A 19,847-nucleotide genomic window follows, 5' to 3' on the forward strand; every position below is an offset into this window, starting at 1 on the left:
CAATGGTTGCATTAGTATTCTGCATCAACCACCAATATGGCATATCAGCTGGCTCTTCAAAATTATCACCTTGAGAAAAATTACATACACAAAGTTTCAAAACTAATTAATTTTATACTGCTTTAGAACATGTTTCCAAATGATAGCTACTAAAATAAATTTTGTCATTAACAGAAGCATTATTCCTTTTATTCCATAAAAGTTGAGTGGCTTTATCTTTCAATTAGAATTATGAAGCAGTAATGCTCTGCCAGTGTATTCTTGAACACAATATGCTTTCAGTTCTATCCATAGTTCTGGGATAAATAAAGCAGTTTTGTACAATGACTAGCTATTACACAAATTCACCATTTTCTAGAATCAGTTGCAGTTGAATCCCTCAGAAAAATTGTTATGTGTAAATTGCCTGTATACCTTCCCACTATTTTAAATGCCTGAACAGAATCTTTATTATTACTACAATTTTTAAGAGAGTTGCATTCCACTGTGCCAAATACTTTCTGAGATGATAACACAGAAATAACCCTGAAACTTCAGTTAGTTTATATAGATTACTTTTGCCACCAAATTTTTTGAAGTATTTTCCTTTGTCTTGGCATAGTGTGTGATGAGTAGGAGAGAATGCAAGAGTCATTAATAAATTGTCCTTAGATAAATCAAAATTTGTAAAAGGCATAAGTAAGTTAGGTGTTAACACAGTGATAGAAACAACAGGTGTATTGGGCTGATGTGACAAAGTTTTGGTAAGGGGCAACAAGAGGTACAGCCTCTGGGAGAAGCTGTTGTCCAGCTGAAGAGGAGTGATAAAATAGCTTTGGTGGACACCTGAAATCCAGCCAGCATCAGCCCACCACAGTAGGTTACATACAGAAGGAAATTCTAGATAGGAGTAATTTAGAAACTGGTTCAAGGAAATAAGAACCTTTCACATCTCTGAAATAAGAGAACTGAGAGGTAAATCTACTGATTATGTGCTTAAAGCAAAAACACTGAAGCAATATCTGTAGAAATGCAAAACGCATATTAAGTCTCCTTCAGGTCTGGAACCCTGAGATTACACAATTTCACCAGGTAGGCATAATGTGAGGAAGATCAGCTTAAAATTTTTCTTATTCTGCTAATGGCAAAATTGAATGATTCTGTGGATTTAAGGATTAATTACTTTAATTCTTCAGATTTAATGAGAGATCTGCTGGCTGAGGCTCTAGTTGAACTGTCTTATGCAGATTTTTATTGTGCCTTGGACATGTAGAAAATCTGATCAATGTAATTCAATGGGGAAAGGCAGGAGCTTTCACCATGCTGTTTTGATTTAACAACCATAACAAGGTTGTTATGGATGAATAATGCGATGATTGGCTCTCACAATCAAGGGATGACTATTGTGTGAATATTAAGAAAAGCTTTAGTGATGTACAGTTATGTTATTGTAGTTTAGATGCCCTCTGCTCTCCCCACAGTTCCTTTCCCCCCTGTACTGCTGCCATCAGACAGCCTGGGCTGTCTAGGACAGGGACAAAGAAGCTGCACACGTGTCCCTTACCTGGGGCAGGTGGGAATGGAAAAGCTTGGTGCTTAGGGGGTGCGGCATGGCAACAGCTGACCTCCAATCCAGTTACAAGAGAGCAGTTTCCACCCATAAATGGCAAAGAAGAGCTGACTGACAGGCTCTGGGAGGGAGCAGGGCTGGCTGATGCAACCCCAGGGGTATAAAAGACTGAGCATCCATCTTGAAGACAAAGCCAGGTGGTATCCATGAGGGTGGTTCCCAGTGCTGTGAATTTTTCCTTATGTAGTCCTTTTGTTGTATTTTTGTCAAGGTTTAATAAACCTTTTTAAATTTTCAAAAAGTGAGCAGTTGTTTCTCACAAGGTTATAAACACACAAAGGCCTTAAAATGCCCATTTCCTTCACTGCCTTGAAATCCAGACAAGCTGCTGTGTTAACATTTCTTCAGGGAAATGGTTGAACTCTGTATCCTGAAGGCCCTATTACTGTCAACCAGGTCAACAAAGTATGCAAGGAAAGAGGCAAAAGGAAAAGGGCAACATGCTGCTTCTTCTGGTGACATCTAACTGCACAGGTCCCTGTGCAATGCTGCCTGAATATTAGTCAGCCTCCATGTGCTGGTTTGGCTGGGATAGAGTTAATTTTCTCTGCAGTAGGTTGTATGCAGCTATGTTTTGGGTTTGTGTGGAAACACTGTTGATAACAGGATCTTTTTGTTTCTGCTGAGCAGTGCTTAGGCACAGTTGAGGCGTTTTCTGCTTCCCAGGACACCCCACCAGTGAGCAGACTCAGGGTGCACAAGGAGCTGGATGGGGATGCAGCTGGGACAGGGATATCCCACAATGTGTGATTTCATGCTCAGCATATCAGGCTGGGGAATGAAGGAGGAAGGGAGGGATGTTCAGAGGGATGGCATTTGTCTTCCCAAGTCACTGCTGTGCGTGACAGAGCTCTGCTCTCCTGGAGATGGCTGAACACCTGCCTTCCCATGGGAAGTGGTGAATGAATTCCTTGTTTTGCTCTGTTTGTGTGCAAAGCTTTTGCTTTACCTATTAAACTGTCATTATCTCAAGCCATGTGTTTTTCCTTCTGATTCTCTCTCCCATCCCACTGTGGAGGACGCAGAGAGCAGCTGTTGGTGCTCAGTTGTTGACTGTGGTTAAATCATGACACGCCATCATGAAAAGAAATGCAGTATGACAGGGATGGCCAGACGTGACTTCCTGTGTATACAAATACCAGAATCTAATTATGCTTTCAGTTAACAAGCAAAGGAACACTTGGGGCATAACCTTAAAGCTCTTTTTTTCCTGGCCACTTATCTTCATTTCCAAACACTGAACTGGGCTCTTGCAGACTGAATATTGAGGGCTAATCTTGAGTTTCTCTCTCTTACTGATGCTTTCTTAATTTTGTGGTTTCCAGAGTAGGAGTTGGCCCTTAGTCTCACTTGTCTCTTGATCTTGTACTACAGCCTTTTCAGAATCCTAAATTCAGACTTGTCATCTATTTTGAAGGCAGTTTGGGTCAATCCTTCACTTGATTTTGCTCTGGTAGTCCAAAAGCTAGGCCAATAGAAGGCCAACAAGGCATTTTTTGGGAGTCTGCTTTGTGGGCTTTGTGTGCTCCTGTCTGCCTTCAGGTGGCATTTCCTTCACAGGGATGGCAATGAATGGCATGTCTGCTTGCCTCCCTGGTGACTCCAGCTTCTAGTAGTCCCTCACTCAGCACACGGGCTTTTTCCCATGCTTGGTTCCCATAACTGTGAATTTAAATGTCAGGATCTGGAGCATCTAAGCCTCCTGGCTCTCTGGGAAGGCCTATCAAACTCATCCTTATTTACTAAATTGTGTCAGTTAAAGGGAGCATTACAGATACTTTGAACTTGGAGACAAATTGCAGGAGACAGCTGTTCATATCTATGTAGATATTTTATGTGCTTTTTAACAAGGCAGCTGAATCGTCTACAAATAAACAAACCCCCTTTTTTTAGCAGTGCTTTAACCCTTATCCTGCATGAGGAATTTATTTTAAAAGCTTAACTTTTTTTTGGCTTATATTGATTTTTTGTAGCTCCCACTGCTAGAGCAACTCTTCACAAAACCTGGCAGACAACCATTGTTTGACTAAAATTCCAACCCAATTCCAACCAGTTTTCCTGAAGAAGATTATGCTGAAAGCTCCCTCTCATTTTTTTGTTTAAAAGTTATCTTGCAGAATACAAATTACCATCAATTTCCCAGGATTTGAATATTGAGTCTTTGACTTACTCAAAGCATTTCTTTTGCCTGGAGGAAGAGGTTAAGTCTGGAGGTAAAGCTGCATTTGGCAACACACTGGATCTTGTTCCAGTTAGGTTTTTGAGTACTTTACAGAAGTCATTCAGTCTTCAATGAGTTCAGCATTCAGAAAGATATCTGTCAACTTTCAAGCACTTTTACAGAAACCTGTATGGCAGCAGAGAACATGCTAGAAATCCTTACCATTCTTAGTTCTGTAGAACTCTGTGTGCTTAGTGAGAACACATAAAGGTTTCTTGTAACAGCAGCGTCAATTTTCTTTACCAAGATTTCAGCTCCAACTCCAGGTGAATCACGGGGCAAAAATGTTAATTTCCTCCATCAGCCTTCCCAGTGGCAATTTTTCTCTTTGGAAGGGTATTCTGCAAGTACTGATTAATTTGAAGAACACCAATACTTTTAGGATTTAGCAACCCAGATCAGACTAGATGCTGATTAATCTAGTATAGAAACTTTCAGAGTCATGAATTTGTCTGGAGGGTATTTTTTAACTACTAGATATAAATAAAATTCTCTACTGACTTACCTAGGTTTGTTGAAACAAAGGAATTTATAACAGCCTCTTTAGGTCTGTTATCTAAAAACATCAATTTTGATCAATTTGGGAAATGAAACAAGCAAATACATCAAGACTAGCCTAGATTATTTCTAAATTAGTGGCAATTTAGACTTTGGAGATATCTGTCTGATGGAGTAAAATGGAATAAAAATTATTATCAGTATCATGCTTAACACTGCATGTAATCACTAGGTACAGCCTTGTGCAATGATATTTAGGCAACTTTCCAGCCCTTTGCTCTGGAAACATTGTTATAAAGGCCATTCAGAGGAACAAAGAATAGGTTGGAAAAAGAATACTTCTGAGTTGATGTGAGCTTGACAATTCTCAGTATCCTGAACAAATACAACCACTTTTATCTTATTGTCTGGCTACTAAAAATATGTCTCGGTCAAACCTGGGTATCATCTCTTCTGTTAATGGATGATCTACCCAGCAGTGAATAGAGCTTTATGATCCTCGCATGGTTTGCACAGCAGAAAATCTGCTAGCAGAGTTTCCTGAGTAACACTGTTCATTTACGTAACATTCACCTCCTGTAAAGCGTGTCAGAGAGACAGGCAAGGAATGTGAAAGAAGCCTTGGCAGTGGTGCAGCCTTGTGAGATTTGTGAGATGCAGCTTCAATTTCCCCTATTTGACCTGAAAACTGTAGTCGCACACCAGTTTCCCAGGTCTAACACAATAAATAGGCAGTAAGCTGTGAATAATGCACTGAACTGTTTGTAAAAATCAGGTTTTGGAACAAAAGCGTACTTAAAGAAACAAATTTGCTAGAAGCTTAGGATATCCACATTTATTGTGTGTATTTCCAGGTTTTGGGAGGGTCTGCAGTTTTAATTGGAAAACTCCTCTAGGAGCAGGTGTGCTCCTAAACTCCTGCTACATAGCCTCTCAGGGGCTAAAAAGACCAGAAAGTGACAAAAAAAAAGCCTGGGATAAAGCCTTGCACAATGCTAACATGTTCAGAAGCCTATAATCTTGTATTTTAAGCTTTAAAACTATTCTGGAGTCAAAAATTTTGAAAATATCTTTTTAATTAAAGAAGTAAGGTTTTATCTTGCATTCTTTCCCATGTTTTCTTCTCCCTGTAAAATCTCATATTTTTTGTAACTGAATTTAACTGTAATCACCTATGAAGAGACATAGGGAGTTTTATTAAAAAAAAAACAGTAGGGCTGGCATCCAACAGAGTATTTCTTTGTTGTGATCTTATGCGTTTTTGTGTGGCTGAAGGAAGAAGTTTCTAAATGAAGGGTCAAATTCTGGTACCAGTGAAATCAGGATATAATCCACACTCATGACAACGGCACCAAAATTTTCACCAAGTCCATTCATTCTACCAAGAGCAAGAACAGTCTCATCTAAACCGTGCTTAAAACATGAATTTTAATGGCCAGCTGCCAGAAACTCTACAGCAGATGTGGAGATTTTGCTTGTACTCACAGAAACGTGTGGTTTGGACCTATCCTAAGGCTTGGATGACATTTATGGCCCGAGATGAAGTCCTGAAACATTCAGAGACATTAGGTTGCTATTTTTTCTAATAATTTACATCTCTGGGGTTGATCCCAGTGAAATGCCAAAGGCGCAGGCAGACTCTCTCAGGACCAAACCAGCACCCCTCACCGACAAGTCACTTTGCCTTGGCTGGAAGGCAGATCGGGGCGCAGGCTGATGCTGACAGACATCCATTTGCTCTGCACGATTACGGCAGTTTTACTCGCAATTACAAGCGCTGCTTTACCTGACCCTGAGGAGCTCTCCGCGAGCACCGTTCCGGCCCGAGCAGCCCTTCCCGCGGCCGGTGCCCGCTCCCGCTCGGCGCGGCGCTCTGGGGCGGAGCGGCCCCGCTCCCGCGGCGGGGCGGGCGGGCGGGCGGCGGCTGCCGGGGAAGGAGGGGGCTGGCGTCAGGGCTGGGCAGCCACTGCCACGGAGCTCCCCCTCGCCTCGCCTCGCCTCCCGCGGCCGGGGGGATAAAGGCGCCCGGCCCGGCGCTCCGGGCCGCGGGAGGGGAAGGCGGCCGAGCGGAGGTGCGGGGGCCGGGCCGGGCCGGGCCCCAGCGCGCAGCCCCTCCATGCGCCTCGCCGGCGGCGCCGGCTCCCCGCGGGCCGTGCCCTCGCCCGGCAATGGCAGCCGGTGGCGGGCGGCGGAGCCCGGCGGCGGCAGCAGCCCCAGTCCCGAGGCGTGGTCGGGGTCGCCGAACGGCAGCCTGGGCGGCTGGGACCCCTTCGGGCGGGACGAGGAGCTGGCCAAGCTGGAGATCGCGGTGCTGGCCGTCACCTTCGCCGTGGCGGTGGTGGGCAACGGCAGCGTGCTGCTGGCGCTGCGGCGCACGCCGCGCAAGGCGTCCCGCATGCACCTCTTCATCCGCCACCTCAGCCTGGCCGACCTGGTGGTGGCCTTCTTCCAGGTGCTGCCCCAGCTCTGCTGGGAGGTGACCCACCGCTTCCACGGCCCCGACGGGCTCTGCCGCGTCGTCAAGCACCTGCAGGTCTTCGGCATGTTCGCCTCGGCGTACATGCTGGTGGCCATGACCGCCGACCGCTACATCGCCGTCTGCCACCCGCTGAAGACGCTGCAGCAGCCCACCAAGCGCTCGTACGGGATGATCGCGGCGGCCTGGGCGCTCAGCCTGCTGCTCAGCACCCCGCAGTACTTCATCTTCTCCCTCAGCGAAGTGGAACGCGGCTCGCAGGTCTACGACTGCTGGGCGCACTTCATTATGCCCTGGGGGCCCCGCGCCTACATCACCTGGATCACCGGCGGCATCTTCATCGCCCCTGTCCTCATCCTCATCATCTGCTACGGCTTCATCTGCTACCGCATCTGGCGCAACGTGCGGGGCAAGACGCGCCCGGGGGAGGCGGCAGCAGCGGCCGGCGGGCGCCGGGCGGGTGATGAAGGTGGCCCGCGACGGGGGCTGCTGCTCGCCCCTTGTGTCAGCAACGTCAAAACCATCTCCCGCGCCAAGATCCGCACCGTCAAGATGACCTTCGTCATCGTCTCGGTGTACGTCGTTTGCTGGGCGCCCTTCTTCACCATCCAGATGTGGTCCGTGTGGGACCAGCGCTTCCCCTGGGTCGGTAGGTGACGCCGCCGCTCGTCCCCAGCGGCAGCCCCGCTCGCGTTGGAGCGCGGCCGGCTGTCCCGGGGCGCAGCGTGGGGAACCGGGCCCGGAGAGCGGGAGCGGGGCGCGCCCTCCCGGCCCCGCACGGGTCTCTGTCCCGCCGGGGAGGAGCGGCTGTGGCGGAGAAGAGCAGCCCCGGGCAGCCGCGCCCCCGGGCCGCCCCGCCGGCACCGCTCGTAGTCCTGGACCGGGCGGCCCCGGGAGCGGCGGCGGCCGCGGCGCTCGGCCCGGCCCGGCCCGGCCCAGGAGCAGCCGGAGGGGCGGCTGCGGCAGCCGCAAAAGGAGCCGATGGAAACCGGAGCATTTGCTGCCGCAATTTCAACCAGCAGCATTTTCGTCCGTTTGAAGCTGCAGATAAGAAAACTTTAGAAATGTTGAGTATTGTTGAGAAGTGTGCACACGCACATGTCGGAGCAGTTACATAAAGAGAGAACTTACTTCTTCTCTCCTGTAGCTGCTGTCAAATAATAGGGTTGAGCGCAGCCTGAACCCTTCCTCTCAGCAAGGCAGTCACCTCTGAGTGCTCCATTAGTAAAGTCACTGATTTTCATGAATCAGTGGCAATTTAGGCTTTGGAGAGACGTGTCCCCCTGTTAAATATGGCTGAAAAAATTTGGTGAATTTAAAAGCTATTACATAGGTAATGACAGGCAGCATAGTGACATATATTCTGTTTCCTCATAGTGAGATAACAGCGAATGAAAATATTGGAATCCATAATTTCCTGATTTTTTTAAAACATCCCCAGATGATCACTTACTGTAGTGAGAGTGTTGATTACCTCTAATATGGGACTGAAGTCAAGCCTATAATGCAGATCTCGATAGAGAAACAAAGGCTTGCAGTAAACAGATTTTTTTTAAATTTACTTCAAAGGGAATTAAATCTAATTGAACAGATGGGTATTTATTTGATAGGTGTGTTTGAAGAGATTCTTTAAATATATGGAAAAAAGTAATGATACTTTTTTTAAGATCCAATATTTACAAAGAAAAGTCACTAGTCATTGATTGGAGTAAATACATATTTAGAGTATTTGATCTAACTATTAACTAGTTATTGAAGGTAGAACACCATAGTTTTTTCATGCCATAGTGCCAAATTCTATTTTTCCCTTAAGTAAAATTCATTCAACCTCTAAAATCCAGACTTGATGGACAATCCAGTAGTTAGTTGAGCATTCAATACTTTTCAGCATGCAAATATATGCAGCAAAATTCAGTGTTATTGAAAGCAGTGGAAATTTTACCATTGTCTCCCAGGGTCTGGAAAAAACCTTTCAGTATTTAAAGCAGGAGCTTATCAACACATGGATACACATCAGTGGAAATGTGACTAAATCATTATTTTGGATGGATTACCCCATAACTTATTCTGTCACAGCTTTTTGAAGCCAGTTCAGAGAAATCCTGATTGACTTTAATGGCAGCCTTACATAAATAAGATCTTTACTGATTATGTTCTCATTTTCTCTTTAAAATGCTGTAGCTCAACATTTAGAACTCGAATATTCAGGGAAATAAATCCAATGGTTAATGAAGCAATTGACTGAACGGTGCAAATGTTTTTTTGCTGATTAAGCATCTTTCTCCCCACCTCCCCAGATTCTGAAAACACTGCAACTACTGTTACAGCTCTGCTGGCCAGCCTGAACAGTTGCTGTAACCCGTGGATCTACATGTTCTTCAGTGGGCACCTCCTCCAAGACTGCCTACAGAGCTTCCCTTGCTGCCAAAAAATAAAGCAGACGCTGAGTAAAGAAGATTCAAACAGCAATAGCAGGCGACAGACTTCTTTCACCAACAACAGAAGCCCGACCCACAGCCTAAACACGTGGAGGGAGATGCCCCACTCCAGATCGAGCAGCTTCATCCCCATCCCCACGTGAGACAGCCCTCAGGGCAGGCAGGGCTTGCAGTCCTGTCACACTGCTTGGGAAGCTTGTGGCATGGACTTTCTGCCAGTCCAGGCCACCATCATGGTACCAAGGAATGACTAAGATGGTCAAGAGACAAAAAGTGCCCCCTTGCTTGATAAGCTATGCTGCAGTATGTAAATTATTTTCTGGAAGTTTTTTAGGATTTGGGCAACTGGTCAGGAAGGTGTGGCAACGATAAAGCAGTTATTTTTTTAAATAGAATTTATTTTAATTTTTGTCTGTTCCTAAAATGCTAAGTGCATTGTTGCTTGCTGTTTAAAACAGTCAAAACAATGGAGTTGTCATGTGTTGGGCTAACTCCACTCTAGTGTTAATGCATAAAACTTCTCGTGATGGTCTGATGAAGTCACAGGGAAAGAAGACAATATGAGCAAGATTACAGTTTAGCCTTAAGCATTACCAGAAAGGAGTAGGGGAAAAGTTTTGGCTGTCCAGATAAGGAATGGGGTTAGACAGACTCTGAGCTGCTGAATTCAGTTGCTTGTGATGCTTCATCTTGTAAAGGTCTAGCAGTTCTCAGACACTGAAATTCAACAGCCCTCATGAAGGCAAATCTTTTAGTGCTGTCCATGTCTCTATGTGGATTGTGGGGTTTCATTTTTGGGGTGACGTTTCCTCTGCCCTTGATGTTGATGGAAATTATACAGCATATTTGTGTGTGCGTGTGTATTGTTGCACCTACTTTCATTTTTTTAAACTAACTTTAAAAATATATGTTGATAAATAAGTATGATACACTATGACTAACTCAGCACTGTTACAAACAGTCACACCAAGAAAACTCATAATGAATACCAGAACCACTTGCTTTATTGGTAGGAATGCCATCTTTTCTTTTTTAATTCACTAGGACATCTAGGATCATGCTACATTGCTAGGTTGTCAAGCAAATAGCCTCACGAGCTCAGAAGAGTGTAGCCATTTGGTAAGAGCTGTAGAGCCAGTGCATTTCAAGACACAGATCTGAGAATCAAACTTACAAGTCTTCTGGGACCATATAAAACTTGTCAATGTTGTCGTCTTGTCTTTTTCTGTTACTATTTTTTGTTGCCAGCTCATGAAAATTGTCTTAAAAATTGTCAGTAAGCTGCAATAAAAAGCTATCAGAGCACATCTGGTAATTACAAAGCATTCAAGGTGTGCTTGTTTTCAATACAATGCATGCTAAATTGACTGCAGTTCATTTATATGGTAAACAATCCTATTACACATCTTTCCCTGGAGCCTGTATCTTATATTGAGGTTGGGTTTTGAAGCTCCTTAAGTAAGTTTTGCTGAGTTTCTAAGTCTTGAGAATCTCTTAGAAAGGTACAGCTACCTGTCTGCTCTGTTTTCCTGAGCTTGCCAGATCCTGAAATCCAGGAGCTCCCCTGTCTCCCTGCAGGACTGCTGACACAATTCCAGCTGGCTGCTGGAGCACTGGGGCTGCAGAACGTGCACGCAGGGAGGAAGCTCAGCAGCAGGTTTCTTTCTTTCTTTCTCGACAAAACCTAACAAACAAGATTGCTTTTCTAATTGCTTGAGGAGATGGCATGTGGCTTTCACCGAGGATGGAGCCCATGCCTGCCTCAATAATGGTAGCAAAAATTAATGGAGTTAGGTGCAGAATAATATCATCTTAAGCCACTCCAGAAGCTCCCCACTGATTATTTTGGGCAAAGAATAGGGAACATTACGCCTAAAATAATTTTTTATTTTTTTTTTGTCACTAAAGAAAATCTCAGCTCCATTCTCTTTCCTTGTTTTTGCTGTGGTTCAGAGCACTAGAAGCCAGAGGACAGTGTGGTGGAATGGCTTACATTTAACAGACTATCTTTTTGACCACCTTTAATATACAAATGTGACTACAGCTCTCACCAGCTCTGGACGAAGGTTTGTGAACCTGAAGCTATATTTTAATCAAAAAAACCAGCATGCAGTGATGTTGTGTGTGTGTTTGTGCACATTATATGTATTGTGTATATTTTGCAAGTAGGTAATTCACAGTTACTGAAACTGCAAGTATTTCAAATTAAGTACACTATCCTTTGCCTAGTGTTCTGTTTGTGCTACTGCTTTCTTTGTACATGAAATATGTATTAAAAACCAATTAGCTGTACTAACAGAATTTAGTTCTGTTTGCATAATTGAATGGTTTTTCTAGTACACTTTACATTCAAACAGAAAATATAATGAAAAAATGTGTGTAGAATATTGTTGAAAATAAAAATGAACTGGGTAATGACCAGTATGTGTATTAAACCAAACAGACCCAAAGTATAAATTTAGGTTTTTTTCAAATACATTACAAAATCTAGGCTTACACTTGGAGCTTGTGAGCATAAATTTCCCCTGTGTGTGTCCTATAGCTTATGTAATTAAACTGACAACAAAATTTGTCAATATTTGATTTCCAGAGTTTTTTTGTAAATACTGACTTTTTCACCTAATTGTAATGTTGGAAGATGCAGCCAATATTTTTTAATTGTTCATCTGTGGATATATTTTTTAACAGCTACTTTGGATTATCATGAGGGTATCCTAATGGAAACAGAAGGAAAAAAAACATTGTGAAACCATTGCAAATTTAAAACATGGAAACTTGCTCTAATAAACCTGCATATTTATTTGATCAGAAGCATTTTGGGTTTTTTGCTTGTCTAGATTTTAGAAGGCAAGAAGTGTATTTGGTATTACTAAATGTATTTTACAAAATTCAGAATGTCTTAATTTAATAAGTTGTGTCCATGAAAAGCTTTAAGGAGTGAACAAAACTAAAATGTTTTTCTATTATATGTAGTGAATGAAGGACACAAGCAAAGGAGGAACATGCAATCAGCTTTCCACTACATGCTGCTACTATTGTTAAAATATGTGAGTGAGCACTTAATAATGTTCTAGAGGAGTTAGTTTGATTTTTTTGATTCAAATACCTATCTTCTAACATAAAACATGATTGAATGTTTTGAACGTGATTGAAGAACCTGTACTCTGTGCTGGTGTTACTAGAATTAATGCATTTTAAATTCAATTAGATAGTAAAGGTGGAGATGATACAGAAGACAGAAAGGATTTTTTAAATTCATATAAGAAACTAAGTTGCTAAAAAGCTTCTTTTCATTTATTTCTGTTTAAGTTTGCAGGCAAACATATTGTTGGCTCAGGAAAAAAACTAAAAACCAAACCAAAAGCCAAAAAAGGTTGGGTTTGCCCCCTGTATTATCAAGACCAAAACCTACAAGAAGACACAAATTCATGTGCACTCAGTACTTCAAAAACAAAGGTTTTGTCTGCACAAAATCTTATCGCCTATTCCAAATTGTCCAGATTGGAGGACCTTGCTAAAGTGCATGCATGCTCCTTTCCAGCTCAGGAACATGGGAAGCAGGGCAGAGGAAGGAAAGGCCCTGCAGAGCTGGATGTTGTCCTAGGGCAGATCCTGGTGATCAGCTGAGGAAAGTGAACACAGGCCTTACAATAGAGCTACTGCTAAAATGAGTTACTTGTTGCATAAAGGAAAAAAAAAAAAACTCTTACAGAATTCTCTGAGGCAGCGTTCCCCACCGACAAAAAGGACTAATTAAATACAGTGTCCCCTTCTAGAAAAGCGTCTGTGCAAGTTTCAGTCCCTTGTGTACATGGAAGCTGGGGAGGCAGAAAGACACTAGCTGTAGTTACTCTTACAAGCTAGTTTTCTATGTTTTTCTTTAGGAATGGGATTTACTGGAAAATGTATCACTTGCTACTTGGGTAAAGGAATTATAGGATAAGTAAATGGACACGTTTCAAGGTCCAGGAGTAGATCACAGCTGCTCTATGGGGAGCAGTCCTGACTGGTTCTGGTGACAGTCCCTCACACGAGAGCAGGTCCAGCTGGTCAGTCATGCAGAATGGTTTGTGCAGCTATGCAAAAAGCAAGCAAACAGCAACCACAACTAGTTCCTGCTGAGCTTGGTTAGAGCCAGCCAGCACGGGTCTGCCTCTCCCAGGACTGGTCCTGCAGAAATCCCTGATCCAGTTCAGTGTTAATTAACACTGTATCACTGTTTTGGTACAGCTGCTCAGTGATTTGCCATGCCTCTGTATAAACTTGATTAGAGTAACAGTTTACATGCAAATTAGTCTTAGTTCTCCATGAGGATGTTTTCAGTTGAATTCTTGATACAGTCCATTGGGTTACTTAATTTCTGAAAAGCAAGGCTGTGAGGCATCATCAGGAGTGCAAAGCTCCCTCTTCAGCTCTATGGTGAGAAGACTGGCAAGCCTCTCTAGTTCTAGGTGGATCAAGATGTTGTTGGATATGGGTGAACTTTATTCCAATAATGAAATCTTTTGCACAATCCCAATATTTTTTCCTATTTCCAACTTTTTTATTTTTTTTTTTTCCAGGGGGTGGGTGGAAGAGGAGGCTTTGGGATAGAGCCCTTTCTCAGTGCTCTGCAAGCAACAGGTGCCCAAGTTATCCATCCTTAGTTCAGGGTAATTATCTTTCTCCATAAATTCTTACAGGACACATGGCTAAGAAGTACTGTGTACAAGCTCAATATTCCTTTTCAAGCAAAGCATTGGCAATGCAGTCTGCTGGTGTCCCATCAGCTTTTACACTTTTGTAGCAAAATATGGCAAAATTGTCACTGGCTCTCCAGGGCACAAAGCCCATTCTGGAAGATGTGGAACAATCAGGTCATCAGAGACTGGCAGTGACTGGCTCAGCCTCTTCCACTGTTACTGCTGCGATTGCCCCTGCCAGAGTCTCTCCTGACCCTGGTAATGACGGCAGCAAGAATGGGGACAGGGATCAGGGATCACAGCAGCAGCAGCAGACAGGGCTGTCATTAAAGCACATTAATTTCAAAGTGCTTTTGGAGGGAGGAATGTGGATCTTATAAAATTAAAAAAAACTCACAGTGAATATTGGGAGAGAGATGAACTGGTGACTCAGAGAGCAAATAAAACATCTGATCTCAAAAGGTTACTTGAAAGTATCAAAATGCTTTCCATTTTTCAATTTTAAAACATATTTTATGTATTTAGAACAAGAACCCCTTGTCTCCTGGAACTATAACTGCATGAACCTCCTTACAAATCTAAGTATTTCTGCTGAGATGGCTACAAGGCTATGTTCAAAAAAAGGAAAATGATATCTCCAGGTTAAGCATTCAACATGTGACTTGTAGGGCCTTGGCTGCCCCAAAACAAACCTGTCCTGTGGGAAATATGAACAGAAACAGAATTTTCAGGGGCGGGAAAGGAAAAAGCCTAAATATCATTCCCCTTTTTGGGAAGAGGTGATAGAGTAAATACCACAATAGTTGACTAAATCTTCAATCTAAAAGGCATCAGTCTTCCCAGTATTTTGGAAAGATCTTGGTTGAAGATTATGTGGAAGTGAGAAGCAGTAGATAAAGAAGGCAGAGAACTAGGGAGTATGTAATTTTGTAGCATTATTATCAAAAGAAGAAACTTGCTTAGGTGCTGCTTAAATGTTTTTCTAAATAAGAGCAATAACTGTACAAAATAGTGTAGCAAAACCAAAGGTTAGGATAGCCAATGCTCTGTCCTGGCTGTGTGTAAGGCAGGCAGAGCTATGCAGAGTAAGAAATCTACAGACTGGGGTAGGCACAGACAAATGCACCCTCTGAAATACTGTATGTGCCAGTCACCTCAGAGGAAACCACAGGAAACAATTCACTTTATTCTTGGCTGAGATGCGAAAAAAAAAAAAAAAGAAATCAAATCATCAGACTAATTTTCTACACAATTAATCTGAATAATCCTCTTCCAGAGAAGAAGCAAACTTTATTAAATAGACACCATTATATTTTATTAATGTGAGACATTTCGGGGTTTCCATGGGAGCAGAGGAGTGGCTTCCAAGTGTTACACACAGGGCATAGAGCTAAGGACTGAGTTCAGTAAGACTTTGGCATTCGGGTGGATTTCATTCCTTATGTGGTCCCATTATCTCCAACACTCCAAACATTATGAGGGCAGTTAGGGCAACAAGGAATTATAGGCAGTAAATAGTAAAAAAAGCAAAAGAGAAATTTGTGCAACTATATATAACCTCATTTCTCAAACCAAATTTTACTTGTCTTTTTCAACAGAAAAGAACAGAGATTTAGTTATATATAGCTGATAACCTAGTTCACCATGAAGCTGATTATCAGAGGATCAAGAAACGTAAATTGTGATATACAGTTACAAATGTTCTTTATTAAAGGGATGAGTTAGGGGATTATCAGTTATTAAATTGAATAGAATGTGAAAAACGAGGAGAGAGTTCTATCTTTGTGTTGTTTTGTTGTTTGTTTGGGGGTTGGGTTTTGTTTCATCCACTATGGAAATTCCCCTGAAAAACTATATTTTGAATATGCTGTACTGAGATGAGATGATCCAAAGAACCATGAAAAATCCCATTTTGACTCTCTCTTTCTACCTAAGGCATATCATTAGTGCTTGCTCTTCTGTCTCACAGATCACAGTGTAAGGCATAGTGTAATTAAACAACAAAATCTCATTTCTTTCCAAATGTATGATTTGAGTGCATTTTAAGTTAGAGGAAATAAAGGTGGAATTCATCTGTGTCAATGTACTTACAATGCATCTATGTCCATCTGAGTAAGACTGATTATTTTTGTGGCCAATACAAAACTAATTTCTGGAGACCAGGGACTCATCATATAGAGGATATCAAGAACACTTCCCTTATCTCCATTGATATATAGATGAAACCATTTATTAATTTATTTAATGGCAGGTAGACAGCTAGCTTAAATTGGTACACATGTACTGCAGACAGCAGTACAAGTACTGTAGGTTTTTTTTTACTGTAGGTTTTTCTGAGAGATCTCTGCAGACACCCCCATGTTACTAGCTCAGGATTTTACTTTCTTTAAGGGCAACTACAAAATATTACCATCTAATAGCATCATATTGTTTTGGATGGAGTTGATGATGCTATCACTAACCAAGGGGCTCATATTGCTAAGCTTCTGCCAGCTGGGTGCCTTTGTTAGTTGTGTCACAAGGAAAACCAAAACCAAAATGAGCCTAGAGATCAATTTACTTCCTCACACCCAGATGACATCTCTGGCCTTACAAAGAGGGAAAAATCTCTGCATCTAATCTCTCTGTGTGTCCCATCTGCACATGCTGAACCTTTCCATCTCCTTTGTCCTTAAAGGTAGATGTGTGAGACAATTCCTAATTAGGCAGAACTCTCAAGATACTCAGATTATACAATCCTAAGGTCAATGTACAACATAGATATTATTTATGCAAAGAGTTGTGGGGGGGGGATCAGGGTAATATCTAAAATTCTTAGTAATATTGTGTGGAGTAAAAAGGAAAAACAAGGAAAAATAAAGTGGCATGTTAGGTATGTCTGCCATACATACTGCATACTGCATATTAAGTCCTGTTTCCTTAAGAAATTACTCAATTATAACAATTTTGAGAATATAATCAGTGTAAAATGGTTTGCACCAGATGCCATCAATGACAGTTTTCAGCATGAGCACAAAAAATGACTCAGTGGTTCTGATCATATTTTCTTCACAAGTGTTTAAATGGAAAGTTAAAGCAACGTAATGGTTTAGTGGAAAAACCCCAGATTTGACCATTGATGAAAAATGGCCATTTTCCACCAGAGATGTCAGGTTCATGCAAAAACCAGAAACAAACTCTGTGTGCCTCAAAGTCCTTCTACCTTTTGGCCTGTGTGAGGAGGCCAGGTTTTCCTTGAGAGTAGGGAAAGCAGGGAGCTTGAACCAGACATCCCAGAAGCCCCCTCAGCACACTGCAGCTCCCACTGGAAAGGCACTCTAGTTTGGCAAGAGTAACTCTGCATTTGCAAACATGATTGAGTTCCTGTGTCTATCTTTCTATTACAGTTTTTAAATCCTGCTGAAGGCAAGGACACAAGGGAGTGAAGGAACTCAGTGGGACACTTGCACTTGTGTCCTTCCTGCTGAGCCCAGGAGCAGGGTACAGGCAGGGCTTACCTGCACTGCTGCTGGGCTGGCAGCAGGCAGAGAACTCACTCAGCTCCTGCCCCAGATTAGCAAACTCTGGGAAACCAACCAGGCTCAGGAAACTGGGAAACAACTCCCACCCTTGGAGAACAATGGAGTACCCTCAAATGAGGTCCTCCAGACCTGCAGCATGAGTACTCATTTGCCCTTGCCTCTCTGGGAGCCTGGAGAGAAACTGAGTCTCTTATAGGAGACAAGTAGTTAAAATCCTTTTTCACATGCTGCTAGCTGGGATGGAAACATTTCCAAAAATAGGGGCTGAACTTCTTCAACAATTAAAAATCAGATCATGGAGGGATAGGTCTATAAAAGTGTCTTGTAGATGAGATGAGAACTAAATAGGAGTTTTTCTGGGCTGTTTTTTGTTTTGCTTAGGTTTTTGTTTGTTTATTTGTTTGAGTAGCACATGCGGTAGCTGAGATTCTTCTCTGGGATCTTGTTAGCAGGAGTTGGAAAAAGAGACGCAAATCCTCAAGCTCTCATTTCAGCGAAAAAGACAGAGCAAACCAACATATTGCTAATTAGCAGACACACTCATAGCATATTTCAAACATTTGGATTAATCAGTTATAAAGCATAAATATTTTAAAATGCAATTTGGTGAGGCTCTGTGATTTATAGGCATTACATGACAGAAAGAGGGTACTCAGTTTTCAAAATTGAATTAATTTGAAATGAAGAGTGTTTGAAACTGTTCATTCTTAGTCTTTTTATTAATCTTCTTAACTTGAAGTTCTTTTCTGTCTTGCAATCATGTACAAAGCATGAGAGAATTCTTCCCTGCTACAGAAATATTTTCCAAGCACAATACAAGGATTATTATGCTTATCTGACTTGCAAATTACAGAATACTATACATATTGGAGATAGTGATTTTAAGAATGAAGCCATGGAAACATGCCTTCAATTTATTTACCTTTGGTCTTTTGTGTAACTGTGTTTGCCATCAGAGAGGACTCATTTCTTAATTTTTCAGGGAAAGCATCTGTACAAAGAAGGGAGCTTGCTTGTAAGACTGGCAGCGCTGTTATGTATAGTGAGGCAACAGTAGAGATGGGATAAGAAAAGACATTCTTTGTCACAAAAGGAAATAGCCACAATTCTGTCACTTTAATGGTGGGAGAAGAAACATGTGAAACAAATAACACCAGCTCTGAAACTTCTGTATGACCCCAAGGACTAGAGAAGGCCAGCACACTGTTTCCCCTCGCAGCAGGCTGTATCTGGGGAGGCAGCCCTAGCATTCCTGGCTTCTCTCTGTTCAAAATGTTTTTCCCTAGAGGTTGGTAAGTTTATTTTTTATAAAATGCTGGCACTTCAAGGACAAAATTATCTTTCCTCTGTGGTTGCACTCTCAGGCAAAAGTAAAACTTCAGTTTTGACAACCAGACAAAGAATTAAAGGGAAGTGATTCATGTGTTATTTTCAGTTGTTCTTGGAGCTGGGCTTGAATGAGTGTTATCTGAAGGGATGCAGTAGGTAAATATATTACCAGCAGGCCAGTCTCTTGTGTAGCTACTGGGAGGACAGCAGGAAAATTGATTCTTACCCATTGAACCCTGACACTCATGATAAACCTGTGACATTGGTACAAAGCGCGGTCTTCCCTTTAGGGACTTCTTCATTTCCAATTAGATTGCCTCATGGCATTCTTTTAAAGATGCTTCGAACAGTCTTTTAAAGAATGCTATTTGCTCTGGTAATTTTTATTATTCTTATTCTTTTAGCCAGGCCCGGCCTAAGAGCTGAATGAGTTCATGTATACGTCCAAATGCAGCATTTCACTTACTGGTTTCAACATGATTCACTTTTATGAGCATTTGCTCAGCTGCAGCTGGGAATTAATCACTGAATTTCAGTGCTTTTCTCATCCATCTGAATCCAGGTGAGATTTTATATGACATTTTGTTTACCTTGTGCTCAGTGGGGGGTTCAATCCCCTAACTAATCAATCTCATGCAGTCTTCTATATTAAATCAATTGAGGATTAAGGAAAAGAGATTATAGGAGACATTCAAGGATCATGGAAATTCTCCTTGCTTCTTACTGATGAGCATCTGGAAGTTTGCTGAGGATGTCACTTTTGTAGTGAAATTTATGGCCATGCAGAGCTGTGTTGGATGGTCCCTCTACCAGCCAGGATCTACCAGGTCACACTGGCATGAGGTGATGGGGTGACACACTGCACCTGGCAGCTCGCCACAACCTGGACAGAACACAGCAGCATTAGTGCTATTTGTGGAGATTTGTTACAGAAATATGAAGATTTATTAATTGATCACGGATTGAAATATTTGTGTGAAAGTTGCAGATGAAACAGAAGAACAAAGTTTAAGAGGACAGGTCAGACTAATACGCTATGTGTGTGATTTCATTCTAAGCAAGAGGAGGAACAA

General features: G+C 42.3%; 1 protein-coding gene across 1 annotated transcript; it reads left to right on the plus strand.

Annotated features, from left to right (window-relative positions):
• Window positions 1–6,444: 6,444 nt before the first annotated feature.
• AVPR1A (arginine vasopressin receptor 1A) lies at window positions 6,445–12,053 on the plus strand. Its single transcript, XM_058022623.1, has 2 exons — window positions 6,445–7,453; window positions 9,102–12,053. Exons 1-2 carry the CDS (start codon window positions 6,445–6,447, stop codon window positions 9,383–9,385), a joined length of 1,293 nt encoding a protein of 430 aa, XP_057878606.1. The 3' UTR covers window positions 9,386–12,053.
• The last annotated feature ends 7,794 nt before the right edge of the window (window positions 12,054–19,847 follow it).

This window comes from Melospiza georgiana, chromosome 4, assembly GCF_028018845.1.
Source record: "Melospiza georgiana isolate bMelGeo1 chromosome 4, bMelGeo1.pri, whole genome shotgun sequence".
Taxonomy (NCBI): domain Eukaryota; kingdom Metazoa; phylum Chordata; class Aves; order Passeriformes; family Passerellidae; genus Melospiza; species Melospiza georgiana.

Coding starts and splice junctions, on each gene's coding strand:
- AVPR1A (XM_058022623.1), top strand. CDS start 6,445: ATGCGCCTCGCCGGCGGCGCCGGCTCCCCGCGGGCCGTGCCCTCGCCC. Junction 7,454..9,101: donor CCAGCGCTTCCCCTGGGTCG/GTAGGTGACGCC, acceptor CCACCTCCCCAG/ATTCTGAAAACACTGCAACT.